Source organism: Trachemys scripta, chromosome 1, assembly GCF_013100865.1.
Source record: "Trachemys scripta elegans isolate TJP31775 chromosome 1, CAS_Tse_1.0, whole genome shotgun sequence".
Taxonomy (NCBI): Eukaryota; Metazoa; Chordata; order Testudines; family Emydidae; genus Trachemys; species Trachemys scripta.
In genome coordinates, this window is record NC_048298.1 from 255,163,258 (window position 1) to 255,183,788 (window position 20,531).

General features: G+C 42.4%; 1 protein-coding gene across 1 annotated transcript in view; it reads right to left on the bottom strand.

Annotated features, from left to right (window-relative positions):
• The window catches only part of GPC5 (glypican 5), a 1,030,278-nt gene that overhangs the window by 967,660 nt on the left and 42,087 nt on the right, over positions 1-20,531 (bottom strand). Inside the window, exon 2 of the mRNA XM_034758271.1 lies at positions 14,199-14,360. Coding sequence (XP_034614162.1) covers positions 14,199-14,360 — 162 coding nt within the window. The remainder of the gene's footprint in view (positions 1-14,198; positions 14,361-20,531) is intronic.

Genomic DNA, 20,531 nt, shown 5'->3' on the forward strand with positions numbered 1-20,531 from the left:
AAGCTTAGAAGTTTTCATACAGGCCCCACATTTGTACCCTAAAGTTCAAAGTGGGGAAGCAGCCTTGACATGGTGGCAGAGCGGTGGGATCATTTTAAACCAAAAGTCAGTAAGATTTTTTTCTCTCCTTTCTAGCTGCTTGGAAAGCAGAGCTGAAGGTAGATGCATATCTTATCTCTCCTTGCCTGAAGGCAGAGGTGCTAAGTTTTTTTTTTAACAAGGGTCTTTGTTAAGAGAAGGGTTCAATCAGTGAGCAAACAACTGGTAAAAGGAATTTACAAGCTGAATTGTTTTTTTTTTTGCTTTCTACTTGGAGATAGCCAGTTAGAAAGTCTCTGTTACCTCAGCAGCAGCCTGAGCTGAGTGCATCCCAGTTTCAGTCAACTGCAGAGGGGTGTGACCCAGCACAAGAAAACAGGAAAATGACTTCCGAAGAAGTAGCTAACAAAATAGAACTGGCCAGACTAAAAGCAAATGAAAATGAAAAAAAACGTCGGAGACTGCTTCAATTAAAAAAAAAAAACTCGAGAAAGAGCAGAGTGAAAGAGAAGAAAAAACCAAAGAGGAGGCCTACAAGAGAGCTATGGTGCTAAGAGAAAAAGAAAGGAAGCATGAACTGGAATTAGCACGGGCTAGGCTGGATACAACAGCCAATCCTAACAACCCCTCTCCAGGTACCACTTCCCATCCCAGAAAATTCCCCACCTACAAGGCAGGCGATGATACTGAGGCCTTCTTAGAAAATTTTGAAAGGGCCTGCCTTGGATACAGCATCACTACAGACCAGTACATGGTAGAGCTGAGGCCACAGCTCAGTGGACCCTTAGCAGAGGTGATGGCTGAAATGCCTAAGGAACACATGAACAGTTATGAACTTTTTAAAAACAAGGCCAGAATCAGAATGGGGCTAACACCTGAGCATGCTCGGCGGCGGTTCAGAGCCCTAAGGTGGAAACCCAATGTGTCATTTACCCGACATGCCTACCACATTGGGAAAAATTGGGATGCCCGGATATCAGGAGCAAATGTTAAATCTATGGAAGAGTTGCCCTTCCTAATGCAAATGGAGCAGTTTTTAGAGAGTGTTCCTGAGGAAATAGAAAGGTACCTCCTAGATGGGAAGCCCAAAACTGTAACCAAGGCGGGGGAGATTGGAGCCAAATGGGTTGAGGTGGCAGAAAAGAAAAAAATTAGTAGCAGTTGGAACGAATATCAGAAGGGGCAACCCGAAACCAAATCTTACCACTGGGGACAACCCCAGGCCCCACCCACGTCCCAAGGGAAACCCCAGACACCTTCTCACCCCACCACACCAGTCTCCACCAACCAACATCGCCCCGGTGATACCTTAGCAGGGCGATGTTTTAAATGTAATGAACTGGGACATATAAAGGCTCACTGCCCCAAGAACCCCAACCAATTACAGTTCATTACACCCCAATCACACCAAAGATCCCCAGACCCAGATGCCTCTCTCATACCCTCGGAGCGAAGGGAAACCTTGAGAGTGGGCGGAAAGAAGGTTATCGCTTGGAGGGACACTGGGGCACAAGTGTCAACTATCCACCAATCCCTAGTGGACCCCAAACTCATCAACCCAGAGGCTCCAGTGACAATTCAACCCTTCATGTCACGGTCTGTAACCTTGCCTACAGCCAAGTTGCATGTCCAGTACAAGGGCTGGTCAGGAATGTGGACTTTTGCAGTCTATGACAATTATCCCATCCTCATGCTTCTGGGGGAAGACTTGGCCAACCATGTGAAGCTAGCCAAGAGGGTGGGACTAGTCACCCGCAGCCAGGCTAAGCAAGCTTTCACCCCCATCCCTGTTCCTGAGCCGTCCCCCAGGGCCCCGTCTGTGTTACCAGAGACCCAAACAAAGGTGGTGGAACTGGATCCCCTGCCAACGACTGCAACAGCCGTAGTGGATCCAATCCCAGAGACCCAGCCAAAGCCAGTCCCAGAACCGGAACTGGCAACGCGACCAGCAACACAACCATTGCCAGCACTGAGTCCAGCGCTTGCAAACCCGTCTACCACTCCAACGCCAGAGGGCACCAGCGAGCCTGAACTGGCAGAAGCAGCAGATAACCCTACCCAAGAGGCTCAGCCAGAGCCTGAAATACCACATAGTGCACCAGCGGACAGCGGTTCACAGTCAATGGAAACAGCCCCAGCACCTGCATTGCTTCCAGAGGAACCAAGCCCCAGTCCACAGTCCAAGGAGGAACTGATGTCTCCAGCATCAAGGGAACAGTTCCAGGCCGAGCAGGAAGCAGATGACAGCTCTCAGAAACCTTGGGCGGTGGCACGGAGCACCCCACCGCCTCTCAGCTCTTCTAACCGATCCCGGTTTGTTGTAGAACAAGGACTTTTATACAAGGAGACTCTTTCTGGTGGGCACCAGGAAGACTGGCATCCTCAAAGACAGTTGGTAGTTCCCACTAAGTATCGGGTAAAGCTCTTGAGCTTAGCCCATGATCATCCCAGTGGCCATTCTGGGGTGAATAGAACCAAAGACTGGTTGGGGAAGTCCTTCCACTGGGAGGGAATGGGCAAGGACGTTGCTAATTATGTCCGGTCTTGTGAGGTGTGCCAACGAGTGGGAAAGCCCCAAGACCAGGTTAAAGCCCCTCTCCAGCCACTACCCATAATTGAGGTCCCATTTCAGCGAGTAGCTGTGGATATTCTGGGTCCTTTCCCAAAGAAGACCCCCAGAGGAAAGCAGTACATACTGACTTTCATGGATTTTGCTACCCGATGGCTGGAAGCAGTACCCTTAAGCAACACCAGGGCTAAAAGTGTGTGCCAGGCATTAGCAGCCATTTTTGCCAGGGTAGATGGGCCCTCCGACATCCTTACCAATTCGGGAACTAATTTCCTGGCAGGGACCATGAAAAACCTGTGGGAAGCTCATGGGGTGAATCACTTGGTTGCCACCCCTTACCACCATCAAACCAATGGCCTGGTGGAGAGCTTTAATGGAACTTTGGGGGCCATGATACATAAATTCGTAAATGAACACTCCATTGATTGGGACCTAGTATTGCAGCAGTTGCTTTTTGCCTACAGGGCTGTATCACATCCCAGTTTAGGGTTTTCACCATTTGAACTTGTGTATGGCCGCGAGGTTCAGGGGCCATTACAGTTGGTGAAGCAGCAATGGGAAGGGTTTACGCCTTCTCCAGGAACTAGCATTCTAGACTTTGTAAGCAACCTACAAAGCATCCTCCGACACTCTTTAGCCCTTGCTAAAGAAAACCTAAAGGATGCTCAGGAAGAGCAAAAGACCTTGTATGATAAACATTCCAGAGAACAGTCCTTCAAAGTAGGAGACCAAGTCATGGTCTTAAAGGCGCTCCAGGCCCATAAAATGGAAGCGTCGTGGGAAGGACCATTCACAGTTAACAGCTCCTAGGCGCTCCTGGACCATCTCATAGCTTCCCCCACCTCCAACATAAAGCCTAAGGTATACCATGTTAATTCTCTTAAGCCCTTTTATTCCAGAGAATTAAACGTTTGCCTGTCGTTCACAGACATTGCCTCTATATAAATTCTGCTATAAAAATCACGCTTTCTTTGCTTATCACACAGGAATAGAACATTTAGTATTATTTATTTTGCTCTTTTATTCAAATGAGAACCAGTTTACTATTAAATACAAAGCATCACAGGGAAAAAAAAACAAACATTCAAAAGAAAGTCAGACCTGTAAGATACATTTCATAATTATGTCAGGAAAGTACGTAGTATGAGCAAGTAAATGAAGAATTCAATTTATGAGAAAGGCAAGTTTCAAACAATACGTGTTAATGATATACACCTGGCTTAACACCAGTTACATTACAAATATACTGTTCTTCCCTTTTAAATTCTCTAGTGGACTCTGGACTTAATTTGCCAAGCAAATTAAAACAAAAACGATATGTACAGAGCAGAAAAATTTAGACTCTCACATAAATTTAATGACCTCTTCCTGGCTTTACTACTACCAAATGTTCTGGGCTCAAGAGCATAGTGTGTGATTCCTAAGGTCAAATTTTCAAAGGCAGACATTACTTTTGGATACCCAACTTGAGACAATTGCACCTGATTTTCAGAAGTCATTGGGAACTGTGTGATCAGCACCTCTGAAATTGGGCAATAAAAAAAACCTGAGCTATCTAAAAAGTATTGGCCTCTTTTGAAAATTCTGGCCCTACAGCCTGGATCTACTGAGACGACAAAAATAAAAAGCATGTCAGATTGGAATCTGCTATAGAGATTGAGCTAATGGTCAGCTGGAGTAACAATGGGATCATCACAGGGGAAGTCACTTCCCTCAACGATTCTCCAAAAGCTCGGATTTGCTGACTTTTAGTCATGCTACAAGACCCATCTTTCCTCACAGCCCTTCATTCAGGGAAAAGACATGAGGGATATGAATCCTGGGGGAATAGTTGCTGCTAGTCCCTGTTTTAAATATCAAACTTTCCATTCAACTTGGACTGCTCATGTGCCCTTAATACTATGTCTTATTCAGTACTGCTGGTGACTTTCTATGTGAACTGGAAAGATGTGAACAGGAGGGTAAGTGGACTTTTTGCTGTCCATTTCTAGTTGCCATCAGGGTACTTCCAGAATTCCAAGTTGAATTTGTCTTCTATTATTCTGCGCCCATTGTTCTTTGTTTTATACTACCTCTAAGTGTGTATAGTTCTCCTTCCTTCTGAACTATTTACATTAAGCACACACAAAGTCAATTATAGTAGTGTAAAATTCATTATTTTTGCTCAAAGGAGTTTTTGTGGAATGTTTACATTTTATTTCATACAATTACAACTCCTCTAAATTTTGCTTCATTTGCAGTTTTGTCAAAATGACTACTTTTTAACTGAAAACTTTCACATGTAAAAGTTGATTTTTGCATGTTTTGGATAAAAGAAAACAGTTTTTACTGAAAAATAAAATCCCAACAAGCACCAGCCAATTTCGAGTCCAGTTTTGCTTAGAAAGAAGCCTTCTTTCTCAAACTGGCTTCTTGTCTCTTGAAAATGTAGTATATAATTCCATTATTGCTGGAAAACGTGACTGGCTTGCAAATGTTTAACTTGGGCAATATTTAGGGCAAAAATAAGCCTGTTTACGTCTGTAACAAAATAGAAAAATACTTGAAACCTATGTTGTGGCATGTCATTATGAATTTCACACATTGTTACTTATCTTCGTTTTCCCCAAGTCATGACATTCAGGTTCAGCAGCTCCATGTTCTAGGACCACAATCCCACACCGATGTCAATGGGATTGCTTATATTCTTAATATTAGACACATATTCCAGTGTTTGCAAAACTCGGATCTATGCTTATAAAAGTGGACACAGCATGGAAGTCTGGAGCCAGATCAGAGGAGTCATATCAGTCCCATGTTATCACAGTATAGCACTGCCTTACTATCCCTATTTTTATTTTATTATATTCCTAATTAAATGAACATTTTTGTTAGCATTTGTAGGTCAAACTTAAAACATGATTTCTTTAGGCTAAACACTTTTAATTCCCTTAATCCTTCTTTCTAAATAATATTTTCACATCTACGTATCATTTTGGTTGCTCTTCCATCTTTTTAACTTTTAATAATTTTTTTAAAACTGAGGGAATCAGAATATTGAATGATATTCCAAGTACTGTATAACCTGCATTACACTGGAAAAACAACATCTTTTGCCTTGGATAGAAGGCTATAGAATAGAAATGGCCTTCTATGAAACTGCACTGATTATAGCAGACTTCAGTCTGTTCTGAACCATTAACCTCACTTCCTGACTGTTTTCCACATAATACTGTCCTACTTCATATCATCATTGTGAGTCTCCTCAAGTGCCCTGTTTGGATCATTATGTTAACAAATGTATTGTATTTTTTATGACCAGTCAGCCAAATTTTCCAGGTTTCTGAATGTAAATATGTCACCTTTTGTATCTGATATAAATTAGAACCTCAAATAACGAAACCTCACTTCAAAAAACATTATCTGAAAAAGAAAGTCACATGCCCCACAAATTTCACATAAGGAAAGTTTAAATAATTCCAATTTATTTTAATAGCACCTATAGGTCACACAGTGAGAGACAGTGCCTATCCCAAAGAGCTTACAACCTAAGGCTATGTCTACCCTATGAAATTACAGTGGCACAGTTGTACCGCTGCACTAGTGCGGCTGTAAAGTCTCATGTGTAGCCAATCTAAGCCAGCGGGAGAGAGCTCTCCTGCCAGCATAATTAAGCCATCCCCAATGAGCAGTGGTGGTAGCTATGTCGGCAGGTGAGCGTCTCCTGACGACATAGTGCTGTCCACACTGGCGCTTCTGTTGGTGACATTTTTGTCGGTCAGGGGGGTGTTTTTTCACACCCCAACCAACAAAAATTTTACCAACAAAAGTGCTAGTATAGACATACCCTTAGTCACTTCACCTCTCTGCCTAAGTGTCCTCCTCTTCAAGAAGGTTGCCTACCTACCTATGTTACAAAGGAGTTATGAGGATTAATTAGTTAATATCTGTAAAGTGCTATAAAAACATGTCAAATACTAAGTAGTATTATCACCAATTTGCAGTTCAGAAACTGAGGCAGAGACCAATTAAGTGACTAGTTCAAAGGTCACATAAAATAAAATGTAAGAGTGACATGAGAGAGTCATAATCATTACAAACCCCTTTAAACTCCTATACTAGCCAGAGTTGACACCTGTAGGAGGTATATATAGCACAAGATATAATGTATGCAAATGTATCCAAAAACTAAAAATAAGGTTGAATAGAAATAAAAAACCCTGGAGTACTTAAAGATTTGTTTGCAATACAAGCACAAGTGTGAATTAATAATGAAGTTTCAAATACTCACCTAAATATTCTCGCCTTTTGACAATCCTTCAATGCTGTTTTTTACATGAAACTAGATACAAACAAGTTGGGTCTGATTCTCAGTTACACTACACCGCCTTTTCACTATTCTGATAGCATAAAGCAGTCAGAACCTGCCACTTAAGAGTATCATCGGAGTAGAGGTCCTGCTCAGCTGGTGTAGAATAGTATAAGGGCACACCAGCCTTGCTCACAGCCCCCAGAGTAGGGTCAGAGTACAGGTATGGTCCGAGTGTACTGCATTATGGCTGCAAAATATCTTCGATGCCAGTATACAAATGCAAGGAATGTGTGTAACAAGCAGGATGAACTGGAAGTCATGGTATATGAAGAAAATTTTGACTTAATTGGCATCACAGACACTTGGTGGGACAACTCCCAGGATTGGAGTACCAGCATTGGGGGAAATAGCTTGTTTCAAAAGGGTAACTATGGGGAAAAGTATGTCAAGAATGTATACACTTATGCACTGTATACACTTGCTCTGAGGTTCAATGGGAAGTGAGTGACAGTCCTGAGAGTCTCTGGGTGAGGATAACCAGGGAAAAGAACAGTAGCAATGTTATGGTGGGGGTCTATTATATACCATCAAATCAGGAAGAGGAAGTGGATGAGTCATTCTACAAGCAGGTAACAAGATTAGTTAACACACTGGAGCTAGGATTAATGGGGGATTTTGACTTCCCTGATATTTTTTGGAAGACTATTGCAGTAAAACATAGTACGTCCTTTCTGGTTCAGAAAGTTGAGGAAACAACTACGGGGTCATCCATTTTGGGTATGGTTTTAACGAACAGGGATGAATTAGTTGTAAACATGAAGGTGGTCGGGAACTTAGGAGGAAGTGATCATGATCTAATAGAATTCAAGATCCTATGGAAAGGAGGACCTGAGATCATCAAAACGAGGACACTGGACTTCAAAAAGGCAGATTTCAACCAACTCAGAGAAATAGTATCCTATCCTATCTCCTAGAACTGGAAGGGACCTTGAAAGGTCATCGAGTCCAGCCCCCTGCCTTCACTAGCAGGACCAAGTACTGATTTTGCCCCAGATCCCTAAGTGGCCTCCTCAAGGATTAAACTCTCAACCCTGGGTTTAGCAGGCCAATGCTCAAACCACTGAGCTATCCCTCCCCCACGTAGGCAAGGTCCTATGGAAAGACCAATCAGGAAGAAAAGGAGTCAAAGGGGGCTGGCAGTTCTTAAAAGATGTAATACTAGAGGCTTAACATCAAGTTATTCCAACACAGAGGAAAGATAAGAAGAGCCACAGGAGGCCAATGTGGCTGCACAAGTAGCTTTTTAGCTAAGGGGATACATACAGGAAATGGAAGGAGGAGCCTATTACCAAGGAAGTACACATGGGAATAGCTTGAGCATATAGGGACAAATTCAGGAAAGCCATGGCAAAGAATGAGTTACATCTGGCAAGAAATATTAGTGACAACAAGAAGGTGTTCTTCAGATATGTCAGACAAAAAAGAACGATCAAGGACAGTGTGAGTCTGCTACTCAGTGGAGAAGGTGAGCAGCTGACGGAAGATGATAGGAAGTTAGAGCTGCTCAATTTCTACTTCACGTCAGCTTTCTCACAAAAAATGTGACCGGATGACTAGCGAAGTTATCATGTACAATAAAGGGGAAGGGATGCAGATTGGGTTAAGTAAGCAATGCATCAGAGATCTTTTGACCAATCTGAATTCATTCAAATCAGCAGGACCAGATGCTATTCAGTCAAGGGTACTGAAGGAATTAGCTGAAGAAATCTCAGAGCCACTGGCAATAATATTTACAAACTCATGAATGACAGGAGAGGTCTCGAAAGACTGGAGAAGGGCTAACGCAGTGCCTATCTTCAAAAAGGGGGGAAAGGAGGAGCCTAGAAACTACAGAATATTTAGCCTGACTTCGATACCTGGGAAGCTACTAGAGCAATGTATAAAACATTCAATTTGCGAATACCTGGAGAAGGAAGGGTAATCACCAGCAGCCAGCATGGATTTGCCAAGAATAAATCATGCCAAACCAGCTTGATTTCCTTCTTTGACAGGGTAACTGATTTGGTGGATGGGGGAATGCAGTGGACATAATATACCTGGACTTCAGCAAGGTTTTTGCCACAGCATGCATGACATTCTGATAAGTAAGCTGGAGAAATGCAGGCTTGACAGAACTACCATTAAGTGGATACATAATTGGTTAAAGAACCGCAAACAAAATAGTAACTATTAATGAAATGATGTTGGATTGGAGGGAGATCTCAAGTGGGGTTCTGAGTTGGTGTGGTTTAACATCTTTATTAATGACGTGGATGTGGGTATAGAGAACTTAATGATCAAGTTTGTAGGTGATACAAAGCTAGGAAGGCTTGCCAATACTTTGGAAGATAGAGCTAAAATTCAGAGAGGTCTAGATACACTGGAGAATTGGGCTATGGACAACAAAATGAAATTCAACAAAGAAAAATGTAAGGTGCTACACTTCGGAAGAAAAACCAAATGCACAAATACAGAGTGGGGGAAAACTGACTTGGCAGCAGCACCGCTGAAAAGGATCAGGGAGTTGCGGTGAATCACAACCTCAATATGAGTCAGAAATGCGATGCTGTTGCAAAAAAAAGCAAATGCAATTTTAGATTGCATTAACAGAGATATAGCATTCAAGTCATAGGAGGTGAAAGTATCGCTCTGCTCAGCACTGGTTAGGCCTCAGCTAGAGTACTGTATCCAGTTTTGGTTACCAATGTATAGAAAAGGATGTAGAGAAATTGGAAAGGATCCAGAGGTGAGCAACAAAGATGATCAGAGGGATGGAATGTAAGACACATAAGCAAAGGCTGAAGGAACTGGGTATGTTTAGTTGGGAAAAGAGATTAAGGTGGGGAAATGATAGCAGTCATCAGATACTTGAAAGGTTGCCATAAAAAAGATGGAGAAAAGTTGTTCTCTTTTGCCACAGAGGGAAGGACAAGAGGCAATGGGTTCAAATTACATCATAGCAGATTTAGATTAAATCTCAGGAAAAACAGAAAGAACAGAAGGACAATGGAACTGCCTCAGGAGGTTGTGGAAACTCTTTCACTGGACGTTTTCAAAAGGAGGCTGGATAGCCATCTGTCTTGGATGGGTTAGACACAACAAACCCCATATCTTGGCAGGTGATTAGACTAGATGACCCTTGCAGTCCCTTCTATGATTCTCTGGAATCAGCCCATTAGTTTTTGTGCTGTTATAATCTGACCCAGAATAATTTTATCCATGTAGTCAAGGAAATGTGAAATCATCAAGTGCTTGGATTTAATTTATATATATATTGCATTGTGTTTTCACTATAAAGAACTACAGACTAGAAAGAGAAGGAAAAAGTTAAACCTTTGCTTTGAAGTGACTCCCTATATTACAAATTATCTACGAAGCAATGTATCACTTGAAACCAGAAGTAGGAAATGGCAGCTCCTGCTGAAAAGAGTTTTCTGGTCTTCAAGTCATTTTCTAAGAAACCTTTGAAACTGAAAACATTTGAATCCCTGCCACCACAGATTGTTTTTTTTTTTTTTTTTTTTACAGGGATGAACAAATGTTCATTGTACCTGATGGCCAAGTAGCCTACCAAAGAAAGTGGTTTAGAAGTTTGCAATATATTTTCTTGTCCACATAATTCATTTAATTTAATTGGTTGCAACTTCATCACATTTAATAGCACTGTACAGGGTCGCCCGGGGGAGGGGGGCAAGTGGGGCAATTTGTCCTAGGCTCCGCGCCCCACAGTGGCCCCCCCCAAGAATATACTATTCTACAGCATTGCAACTTCTTTTTATGGAAGGGGCCCCCGAAAATGTCTTGCCCTAGGCTCCCTGAATCCTCTGGGTGGCCCTGGCACTATAATCTCAAACAAATATTGCACATGTCTGTAAATCCACTTAATCCTCCTTGCTTAGATTAAAGTAGGTATTGGATCTATTTTGTAGTCATAATTTTGCAACATAATATCATGATACTGTGTAATATATTTTTTTAAAAATTGCATCACAAGATCATTAAGGTTTTCTTAGTTAAGAGCACATATGTCAGGAAATACCAGAATGAAGTCTGCAATATTAACTCTTCCCTCTTGTGCATATGCATTATACTAGTATTTTATTAAGTGATGATATACATTTCTAAAATAATACTATACAAAGGGGACTGGCAACGTTTGGCACACGGCCCGCCAGGGTAAGCACCCTGGTGGACCGGGCCGGTTTGTTTACTTGCCGTGTCCGCAGGTTCGGCCGATCACGGCTCCCAGGCCAATGAGAATGACCTTGAGAATATTTCAGCAATCACTTATGTGTTCTGTGACTTGAAAGACCCAAACACACATCAAGAACAGCATTTTAGGACATCTGGAATCCATGCAAGTTTATTTCGGCATATCTGGCTGCAATGGCCATACTTGAATTTAGCAACCACCTCAAATTTTCGGCAACACTGGTGATGATTTTCCTTTTAAACTCAATTGTACATTCAACACCCAAATTTCTACAAGTCATCTCTTTAAGGTCAAATAAAGTTTTAAACCTAGAGATGGCTGAGAGCTTACACATGCTACAGTATTTCCTTCTCACCTGGGTTTGAGGGGAAGTAAAGCTATAAACATTTAAAAAAAAATACAAATGAAAGAAAGGGCAAGTTGATAGTAAAGAATGTCAATCAGAAGGTAGGAATTGTAGAAAATTGATAAGGGAAGCAAAAGGCTACAAGGAGGCACTCTTTGGCCAGCAGAGTTAAGGATTTTTTTAAATATATTAGAAACCAAAAGAATCCTGACCTTGATTTTGGTCCACTACTAAATGGCAATGGTAGAATATTCAATAATAATGCAGAAAAGGCAGAAGTGATCAATAAATATTTCTGTTTTGTACTTTTGTAAAAATAACAGATAACAGTCTCATAATATGGTCATGATGATAACATTCTTTCTATTCCACTAATATATCTGGAGGATATTAAATAGAAGCTACTAAACTTAGTAGTTGAGTGGGTGTGTTTCTAGTGGGGTCCCTCAAAGATCAGTTCTTAGCCCTATGCTATTTAACATTTTTATCAATGACTTGTGGGAAAATTACATATAATGATCACTGGTAAAGTTGGCAGATGACACAATAATTAGCATAAGGTAAATAATGAAGCAGAGAGGTCACTGATTCAGAGCAATCTCGATTGCTTGGTAAACTGGGCGCAAGCAAACAATATGCGTTTTAATATGGCTAAACATAAATTTACAAATCTAGGAACAAAGAATATAGGTCATACATACAGGATGGGGACTGTATCCTGGGAAGCAGTGACTCTGAAAAAAGACTTGGGGGTTGTGGTGGATAATCAGGTGAAAATGTGCTGCTAATGTGATCCTGGGATGCATAAACAGGGGGATCTCAAGCAGGAGTAGAGAGGTTATTTTACCTCTATATTTGGCACTGGTGCGACTATTGCTGGAACATCCAGTTCTGGTGCCCACAATTCAAGAAAGATGTTTATAAAACTGGAGAACTGCAGAGAAGAGCCATGAGAATGATTATCACTATAATGCATGTTTTCTAATCCTTTAGACTCAAGGAGCTCAATCTATTTAGCTTAACAAAAAGAAGGGTAAGGTGTGACTTGTTTACAGTCTATAGGTATCTACATGGGGAACAAATATTTAATAATGGTCTCTTCAGTCTAGCAGAGAAAGGTATAAAATAATTCAATGGCTGGAAGTTGAAGCTAGAAAATCTCAGACTGGCAATAAGGCATAATTTTTTAACATGAGAGTAATTAACCAATGGAACAATTTACCAAAAGTCATGGTGGATTCTCAGTCACTGACAATTTTAAATCAAGAATGGATTTCTTTTCCTAAATGATTTATTCTAGAAACTATTTTAGGAAAGTTTTATGGCCTGTGTTATACAGAAGGTCAGATTAGATGATCACAGTGGTCCCTTCTGATCTTGGAATCTATGAATCTATTCTTCCTTCTATAAAAAGGAAATTCAATATACAACTGATCATTCATTTTAAAGCCTCAATATTAAAAGCTCCTTACAAGTTAGCTAATTCAATTTTAAGAGGTATTTTTCCCTATACACGAAGAGAAAACAGACACTTAATTTGAATAACTTATTTCTGATTAAAAGAAAAATAAAGGAGACCAAAGTAAAGATCCTATCAGAAAGCACCCAGTGCATTTATCCCCTCTGGTGACAGTCATCACTGAAAAGACAAAATGGCTGCCTGTCTCTTTAGACAGCATAGTCATTGGACGAACAAAGGCTTAGCAATTACCACCCAAAAACAGATGAGAACAAGAGGCCTAACACCTGAGGTATGTACTCAGAGACCAGAAAAAGGACAGAAGTGAAGTTAGTCCCGTAAAGGTGACAGTGGGAATTTGGTGTTAGGGTTTATAGTTCTGGAGAGTGAATACAATGTGGGCAGATGGGCATATTCTTGTAATCAAGTTACATGTGAGTTAACATCTGAAGCCTCAGCCTATGTAGAGTTACATTTGAACAGGATGATGATGTAGTGTCAATGTTAATGGGTTATCAGTTCACTTCATTTGCTGAAAAATTATGATATAGCCAACAGTAGGGGCAGCTTTCCAAGGCTATAGGGAGCTAACACTCACATATCATAACAATATTTCCCTACCTCACTGGGGTGTTGTAAGGATAAATTTATGAATCCTTGCAAGGCACTTTGATGATCAGGGCCACACAAGTACCTTGAAAGACAAATAGCAAGACTCCAGCAAGACCAGGGCTTTGCCCTACGCGCTCTCTCTTTCCATTAGTTTATTACATATACTCACGTAGCCCATGTTCCTCCCATTTTCCATGCCCCCAACTGCCCTCCACCTCAGCCTATGCAGAGGACCCCTAACCAGTGTGGAGGGGTTGCAGTTGAGAGAACCCGCTGAACGGCTACTACACCACCAACCCTGCCAAGGACTAATTGATCCGAGGGAGGGCTTTGCAGTGTGCATGCATATCGAGGTGAAATTTATCATGACACTTTTTAGATACTCATAGGTGTAAAGTCCTAAACAAAGTGCCTAATTAAACCCACTTCCTTATTTTTCTCAAAGACCACTAGTTACCAGCCACACAGTCAAGTTGCCAGTCCTCCACAATTAATACGCTCTTTGATAAAGTACAATAAGCATTAAGAGGAACTAAAATAGATAACTTATCACAGATCAGTTTAAGCATATGATAAAGTTAAGAAAATGCTCTTTGAACAAACTTTGACATGTACAGCAGAAAGATTTACCTTGAAAAGCAGCTGCATTATGAGATATTAAAAACTTTAAAGTAGAGCTTGATGTTTGAAGCACTTGTTGTATATCCTGCTTTACTACAATCTGGTATCTCTCCTCCATCTTTTTGGTACAACACGTTAGATTTTTAGATGTACAAACTTGAAGATCAGCCCCTAGAGAAAGAAATACACTTTTATTTTCCAAATTTATCATTATTTGTACAGTGCACTGTGACATACAAGATCATAGAAACATAGAAGATCAGGGTTGGGAGACACCTCAGGAGGTCATCTAGTCCAAACCCCTGCTCAAAGCAGGACCAACCCCAACTAAATCATCCCAGCCACGGCTTTGTCAAGCCGGGCCTTAAAAACCTCTAAGGATGGAGATTCCACCACCTCCCTAGATAACCCATTTCAGTTCTTCATCACTCTCCTAGTGAAATAGTTTTTCCTAATATCCAACCTAGACCTCCCTCAGTGCAACTTGAGACCATTGCTCCTTGTTCTGTCATCTGCCACCACTGAGAACAGCTTAGCTCAGTGGTGGGCAACCTGTGGCCCCTGGGCCGTATGCAGCCTATCAGAACAATCCGCTGGCAGGCCACAAGACAGTTTGTTTACATTGCCCGTCTGCAGCTCCCAGTGGCTGCGGTTCACCATTCCTGGACAATGGGAGCTCCAGGAAGTGGCACACGCTGGCCACTGCTTCCCGCAGCTCCTATTGGCCGGGAACGGTGAACCGCGGCCACTAGGAGCTGCTGGCAGCCATGCCTGCGGACAGTCAATGTAAACAAACTGTCTTGCGGCCTGCCAGCGGATTACCCTGACAGGCCACGTGCAGGTTGCCCACGACTGGCCTAGCTCCATCCTCTTTGGAACCTCCCTTCAGGTAGTTGAAGTCTGCTATCAAATCCCTCCTCACTCTTCTCTTCTGCAGACTAAATAACCCCAGTTCCCTCAGCCTTGCCTCATAAGTCATGTGTCCCAGACTCCTAATAATTTTCATTGCCCTCTGCTGGACTCTCTCCAATTTCTCCACATCCTTTCTGTAGTGGCGGGCCCAAAACTGGATGCAATACTCCAGATGTGGTCTCACCAGTGCCGAATAGAGGGGAATAATCACTTCCCTCAATCTGCTGCAATGCTCCTACTAATGCAGCCCAATATGTCGTTAGCCTTCTTGGCAACAAGGGTACACTGTTGACCCATATCTAGTTTCTCGTCCACTGTAATCCCCAGGTCCTTTCCTGCAGAACCGCCGCTTAGTCGATTTCCCTTTTGTAACAAAGATGACATAGGTCAGGGGTGACCAAACTGTGGCTCACGAGCCACATAAGGCTCTTTTACAGTTAAAGTGTGGCTCACAGAGTCCACCCCCCCCAACCCTCCCGCCCCATTCTTCTTCACCCTACCAGACTTGGTGGTGGGGAGCTTGAGACTTCCACCTTGCAGCAGGGTGGTGGAGTAGGGGCTTCTGCCCAGCAAGGTGCAGGGGGGAGAAAAGGGCAGGGGGAATCTTGGGCCTTCAGCCCCCTGGGGCATGCCTGCTGGGGCTTGGGGCTTCAGCAGGAACAGGGCTGAAGCCCCAAGCCCTGACAGGTGCCTCCCATGGGACAGAAGCCCCGAACCCGGACTGGTGCACCCCAGCTATCAAATTTCTGAAGATTGTTGTATGCAGCTCGGAGGGTCAGTAAGTTTGGCCACTCCTGACATAGATGAAAGCATTACCCAAAGCTCTCAAAGATGTCTGGTCCTGTTCCACAAAAAACAGATCCATGGAGAATTTTTATTTATCTTGTTTATTTGAATACCTGATATGTTTTCCCCTTTATAAAGTAATGCAGAGCAATGAAAAGTGTAAAGATCTAAGAAGAAAAATTAATATTTTAATTAAAAAACTGCAGTGTATCCAAATGTTCACTTCTAAAAATGGGTAAATCAACATTTCCAGGAAAAAAAGTTATAACTTTAAACATAGCATTATTTAAAAGGTCTGTCTAAGAGTTAAATTCTGTTCTCAAATACAGAACTTTTATTGATACGTATCAAGAGATTTCTTAGGAATTTACATGAGAAATCCTCTTAAATCTGCTCTCTGGTTGAAAGTCTAATTCTGTTGCTAGGTTTACATGCTGGAGCCTCCTCATGACAGATGGAAGAGGAGAACAATAGGATGAGGACTGCAAGATTGAAAATGGGGAAATTGCCCAGGATAAAACTGACAAAACCTGATGTCATTTACTCTTGACTTCTAACCACACTGCTACCCATTCTCATTCACCTTTCATTCCCCTGGTTTTGAATCTACAAGAGCTTTTAAACATATATACATATAATTCCTTTAGCTACTTTTTAAATCCTATTTCTAATCCTCTCTGTTAAATCATTCCAAGATACGGTAAATAATATTTGAGGAATGGAGGCATACATTTTATACAATGAATATTTCATGAGAGGTCTCAAATCAGGGTGTTTAAAATGGTATTTTCATAAAAAGCTATTTAACAACAATTTAAGCTATTGAGGATTATATCCAAGTGTTCTGGAAAGATGGGCAATGTATGACTTCATTGGGTCAAATTTATTCTTAGTTACATCAGGGTAAATCAAGAATATCTCTGCTGAAGTCCATGGAGTCATAGTGGAACAGCAGATTTTTATATGAAGGCTTTAAAGCATGTATATTAAAACTATATACCAGAACATTAATGAAGACAGTCAAATGCAGCTTAGTTGGTTCCCATTTCCCCAATCAAATTAATGTCACATGGGATAAAGAGTAAACAAAACAAGGATGTTAACTGGTTCAATCTCCTCACAAAGGAAAGTGCCCACAACCACTGATGTTGCCCGGTGCATACATAAAATGTCTAGAACTCCAGCCATGTATAAACAGCACTATCCCTTGATTCATGGAGGCATTCATATTAGCCCCCCAGTAAGTCAGGGATACACAATACAGTAAAGAGAGGGCGGGAAGCTCTTATAACTAGAAAAAGCTTTTTGCTTGTTGCTTCAGAGACTAATCAGGTATACTTGGACCCCATTAACAATTATTTCCTAACAAGAACAGCCACCTTCCCAGTTGCCCTTAGACTTTAGAGCCTAACCGTACGTAGTTTCCTCAAGCCACATATTCAGAATTTCTGTCACTCAGAACATGAAACAACTTGCAAGAGCCTACTGTCCCCTTTTTATTTATTTTTTTAATCCAAACTGGCCACAAGTAGACAGCCTTTAAGGCAGTTATTGCAGGGCCAGTCTGGTCATTACTGGGCCCAATACAGTGTGCTTTCTTGACTTCACATTTGCAGATGGCACCCTCCATGCCTGACTCTCAACCCTCCTGTGAGGAAGGAAAGAGTCAGCTGTCTCTACAACTCTATCCCTGAACCCCATGAAGCCTCTTGTACTCTGTCCCCAACCACTCCTGTGGAAGTCCCACAAAAAAAGACAATACAGCCTACGTCACCTTTCTTGTAAAGTGGGGATCCCCCAACCTATAATGAAGTCCCTAAGGTAGCTGTGGTAAGGGGATTCCCAAGCAGCATGGATCCAGCGTAGCTACATCACTAGGGGAATCATTATTATAGCTGCATATAGGAACCCCAATCAAGGATCAGGGTCGCACTGTGCTAGGTAACGTTCAGACAAATAACAAAAAAGACAATCCTTGCCCGAGAGAGCTCACAAACTACATAAGGGACAGGATGCAACAGCTGAATGAAAAAGAAATGGGACGGGGAAGGGAATAGGTTGGGAAGATGAGGTAATAAAACAAAAACAGTTTAACAGAAGTCACAGCTTGCCACTTGCTTATCCAATGCCAGATGGGAGTGATTTGTTCATTCTCATGATAAATACATATTGTGGAGAATTATCCTTGCTTTTTATTGTGTTTACTACAAATTGTATGGGGAAATTCTGGATGGCTCTCAAAGCAGTTGGAACTGTTGTTATAAACATTTTTCCCTCAGATACAAGATACATGTTAAGTCACAAACTGAATATTGTATGGAGGAGGAGGAGTTAAACAGGATCTTAGTCTTTTCCACACCTCGGGTCATGTACAGTAGAACCTCAGAGTTACGAACACCTTGGGAATAGAGGTTATTCGTAACTCTGAGATGTTCATAACTCTGAACAAAACATTATGGTTGTTCTTTCAAAAGTTTACAACTGAACACTGACTTAATACAGCTTTGAAACTTTACTATGCAGAAGAAAAATGCTGCTTCCCCTTTATTGTTGTAATAGTTTACATATAAGAGAGTACTGTACTGTATTTGCTTTTTTTTTTTTGTCTCTGCCGCTGCCTGATTGTATACTTCCGGTTACAAATGAGGTCTGTAGTTGACTAGTCAGTTCATAACTCTGAGGTTCTTCTGTAGTGGCATCAGTTTTTAGGCAGAACTAATTCAGTTCATTGGAGGACTTAATTCAGAACTTGATAATACTGTATGGTCTTTCAGATTTTCACTATGTAGAGAAACATCTGACTCCATTTAAAGAAAATCAGTTATTGAGCCATACCAATAAAATGTGTTCTGCACTAAATCCCTCCTGCAGACATAAGCAGAGGTGCATCTCACTATTCCAGAGGATTTGAGCACCCCAGATGTATGCAGAAGTCACAACTTTGAAATACTCTTGTGTATTACCATAAAGGAGAAGAATGTAACTATTGGTTTTGAAAACTGATTGATGCAACTGACATGCCAACAAATATGTTTGCAGTAGGTTTCTGAGAGATAAAGACATGCAGATAAGTACATCTACAAAAGGCTGGAAACCTTCCTAACCCCACAAACAGAAGGGCAAACGTTTAGTCTCCTAATGCTAATCTGAATTACAGAACTTTTCCAAAATCTTACTTGTAGGGTCTGAATACAGTATTATTTTCAAAGTGTTCTGACATCAGCTTAAGATATCTTTGCCTTTAAACCATCTGATGATTTGGTGGCCCGTCACCCAGGTCATCTATTTTAAACTATGCAATTTCTGCTACCCCTGAATACGTTTGATAACTTTGCTGAGTAGGTCCTCCCTAGATCTCTTGCCCCCTGAAAACTTAAAAAATCCAACCCTCCAATGCTCTGGAGTCAGCAATAGAACCAAAATGAAACTGCATTAGGCAGGTGGCAATTTTGGTATTGTATGTAATAGGGCTGCCAGGTGCCTGTTTTTTGAATGGAACACCTGGTTGAAAAGGGACCTTGGCAGCTCCAGTCTGCAGTGCAGCGGGGGCCCGGGGTTAAGGTAGGCTCCCTGCTTGCCCTAACTCTGTGTGGCTCCCAGAACCAGCCACCAGGTCTTTGCAGCCCCTAGACACGTGGACGGCCAGGGAGGCTCCATGTGCTGCCCGTGCCCCAAGGCCGGGCTCCACAGCTCCAATTGGCCAGGAAGCATGACCAATCAGAGCTGCAGGACCTGGCTTCCCATGCGTCTACAGGCTGCAGGGACCTGGTGGCCACTTCCCAGGAGCCATCGTAAGCATCGCTGGGACCCTGCACCCCAAGCCCGGAGTCCCCTCCTACCCCCAAACTGCCTCCCAGAGCCCGCACACACACCCAACACTCCAACCTGCTGCCCCAGACCCCTCCCTTCACCCCAAACCTCTCATCCAGGGGTGTTCGGTGTCTCTGTGCACTGTATACCAGGCCTAGGGTGACCATATTTCCTAAAGTAAAAACAAGATGGCTGGGGCTCACCTGGGCCTGAGCTGTCCCTCTCCCCTGCCTACAGGGCTCGCCAGAGCCACACACACCCCCACCGCCCAGGGCTGAGGCTGACCTCCCCCCACCTCTGTGCCCATACCCCCCTGAGGATGGGGCTGCCCCCCAAACCCTCTGCTACCCGTAGAGCTGATTCCCCCCAGCCCCGTGCCGCCCACGGGTGGGCCAGACACCACCACCCCAAGCCCTATGCTGCCTTCGGCTGGGGCTGAGTGCCCGAGCACAGGCCACCTTGCCTAGAAAATTAAACAAGGAAGACAAAGTTGGAGCTCAAAGCACTGCTTGCTTATATCTGTAGTTGTTACTTGTTTCTTAAATAAGTGCCACTTGTTGAAGAATTGGGATTCCATATATCACAACAGTGGTGAGGGCTCCAGTAAGTTGCTGGGAAGAGAGATCAGACTAATAAGTGGAATTGGTCAGGAGGATGGTGTCAAGGCTGAATCCCCACTCTGTCACTCCCAGTGCAGAAGTGGGGCACACAAGGATTTTAAAAATTAATACTTGCCACTCCAGGCTTGTATTAAACTCCCAAGGTTACAGCTTTTCTCTGACCTTGGCTTGGTAAACGGCCACCACTAGGGTTACCATATGTCCGGTTTTTCCC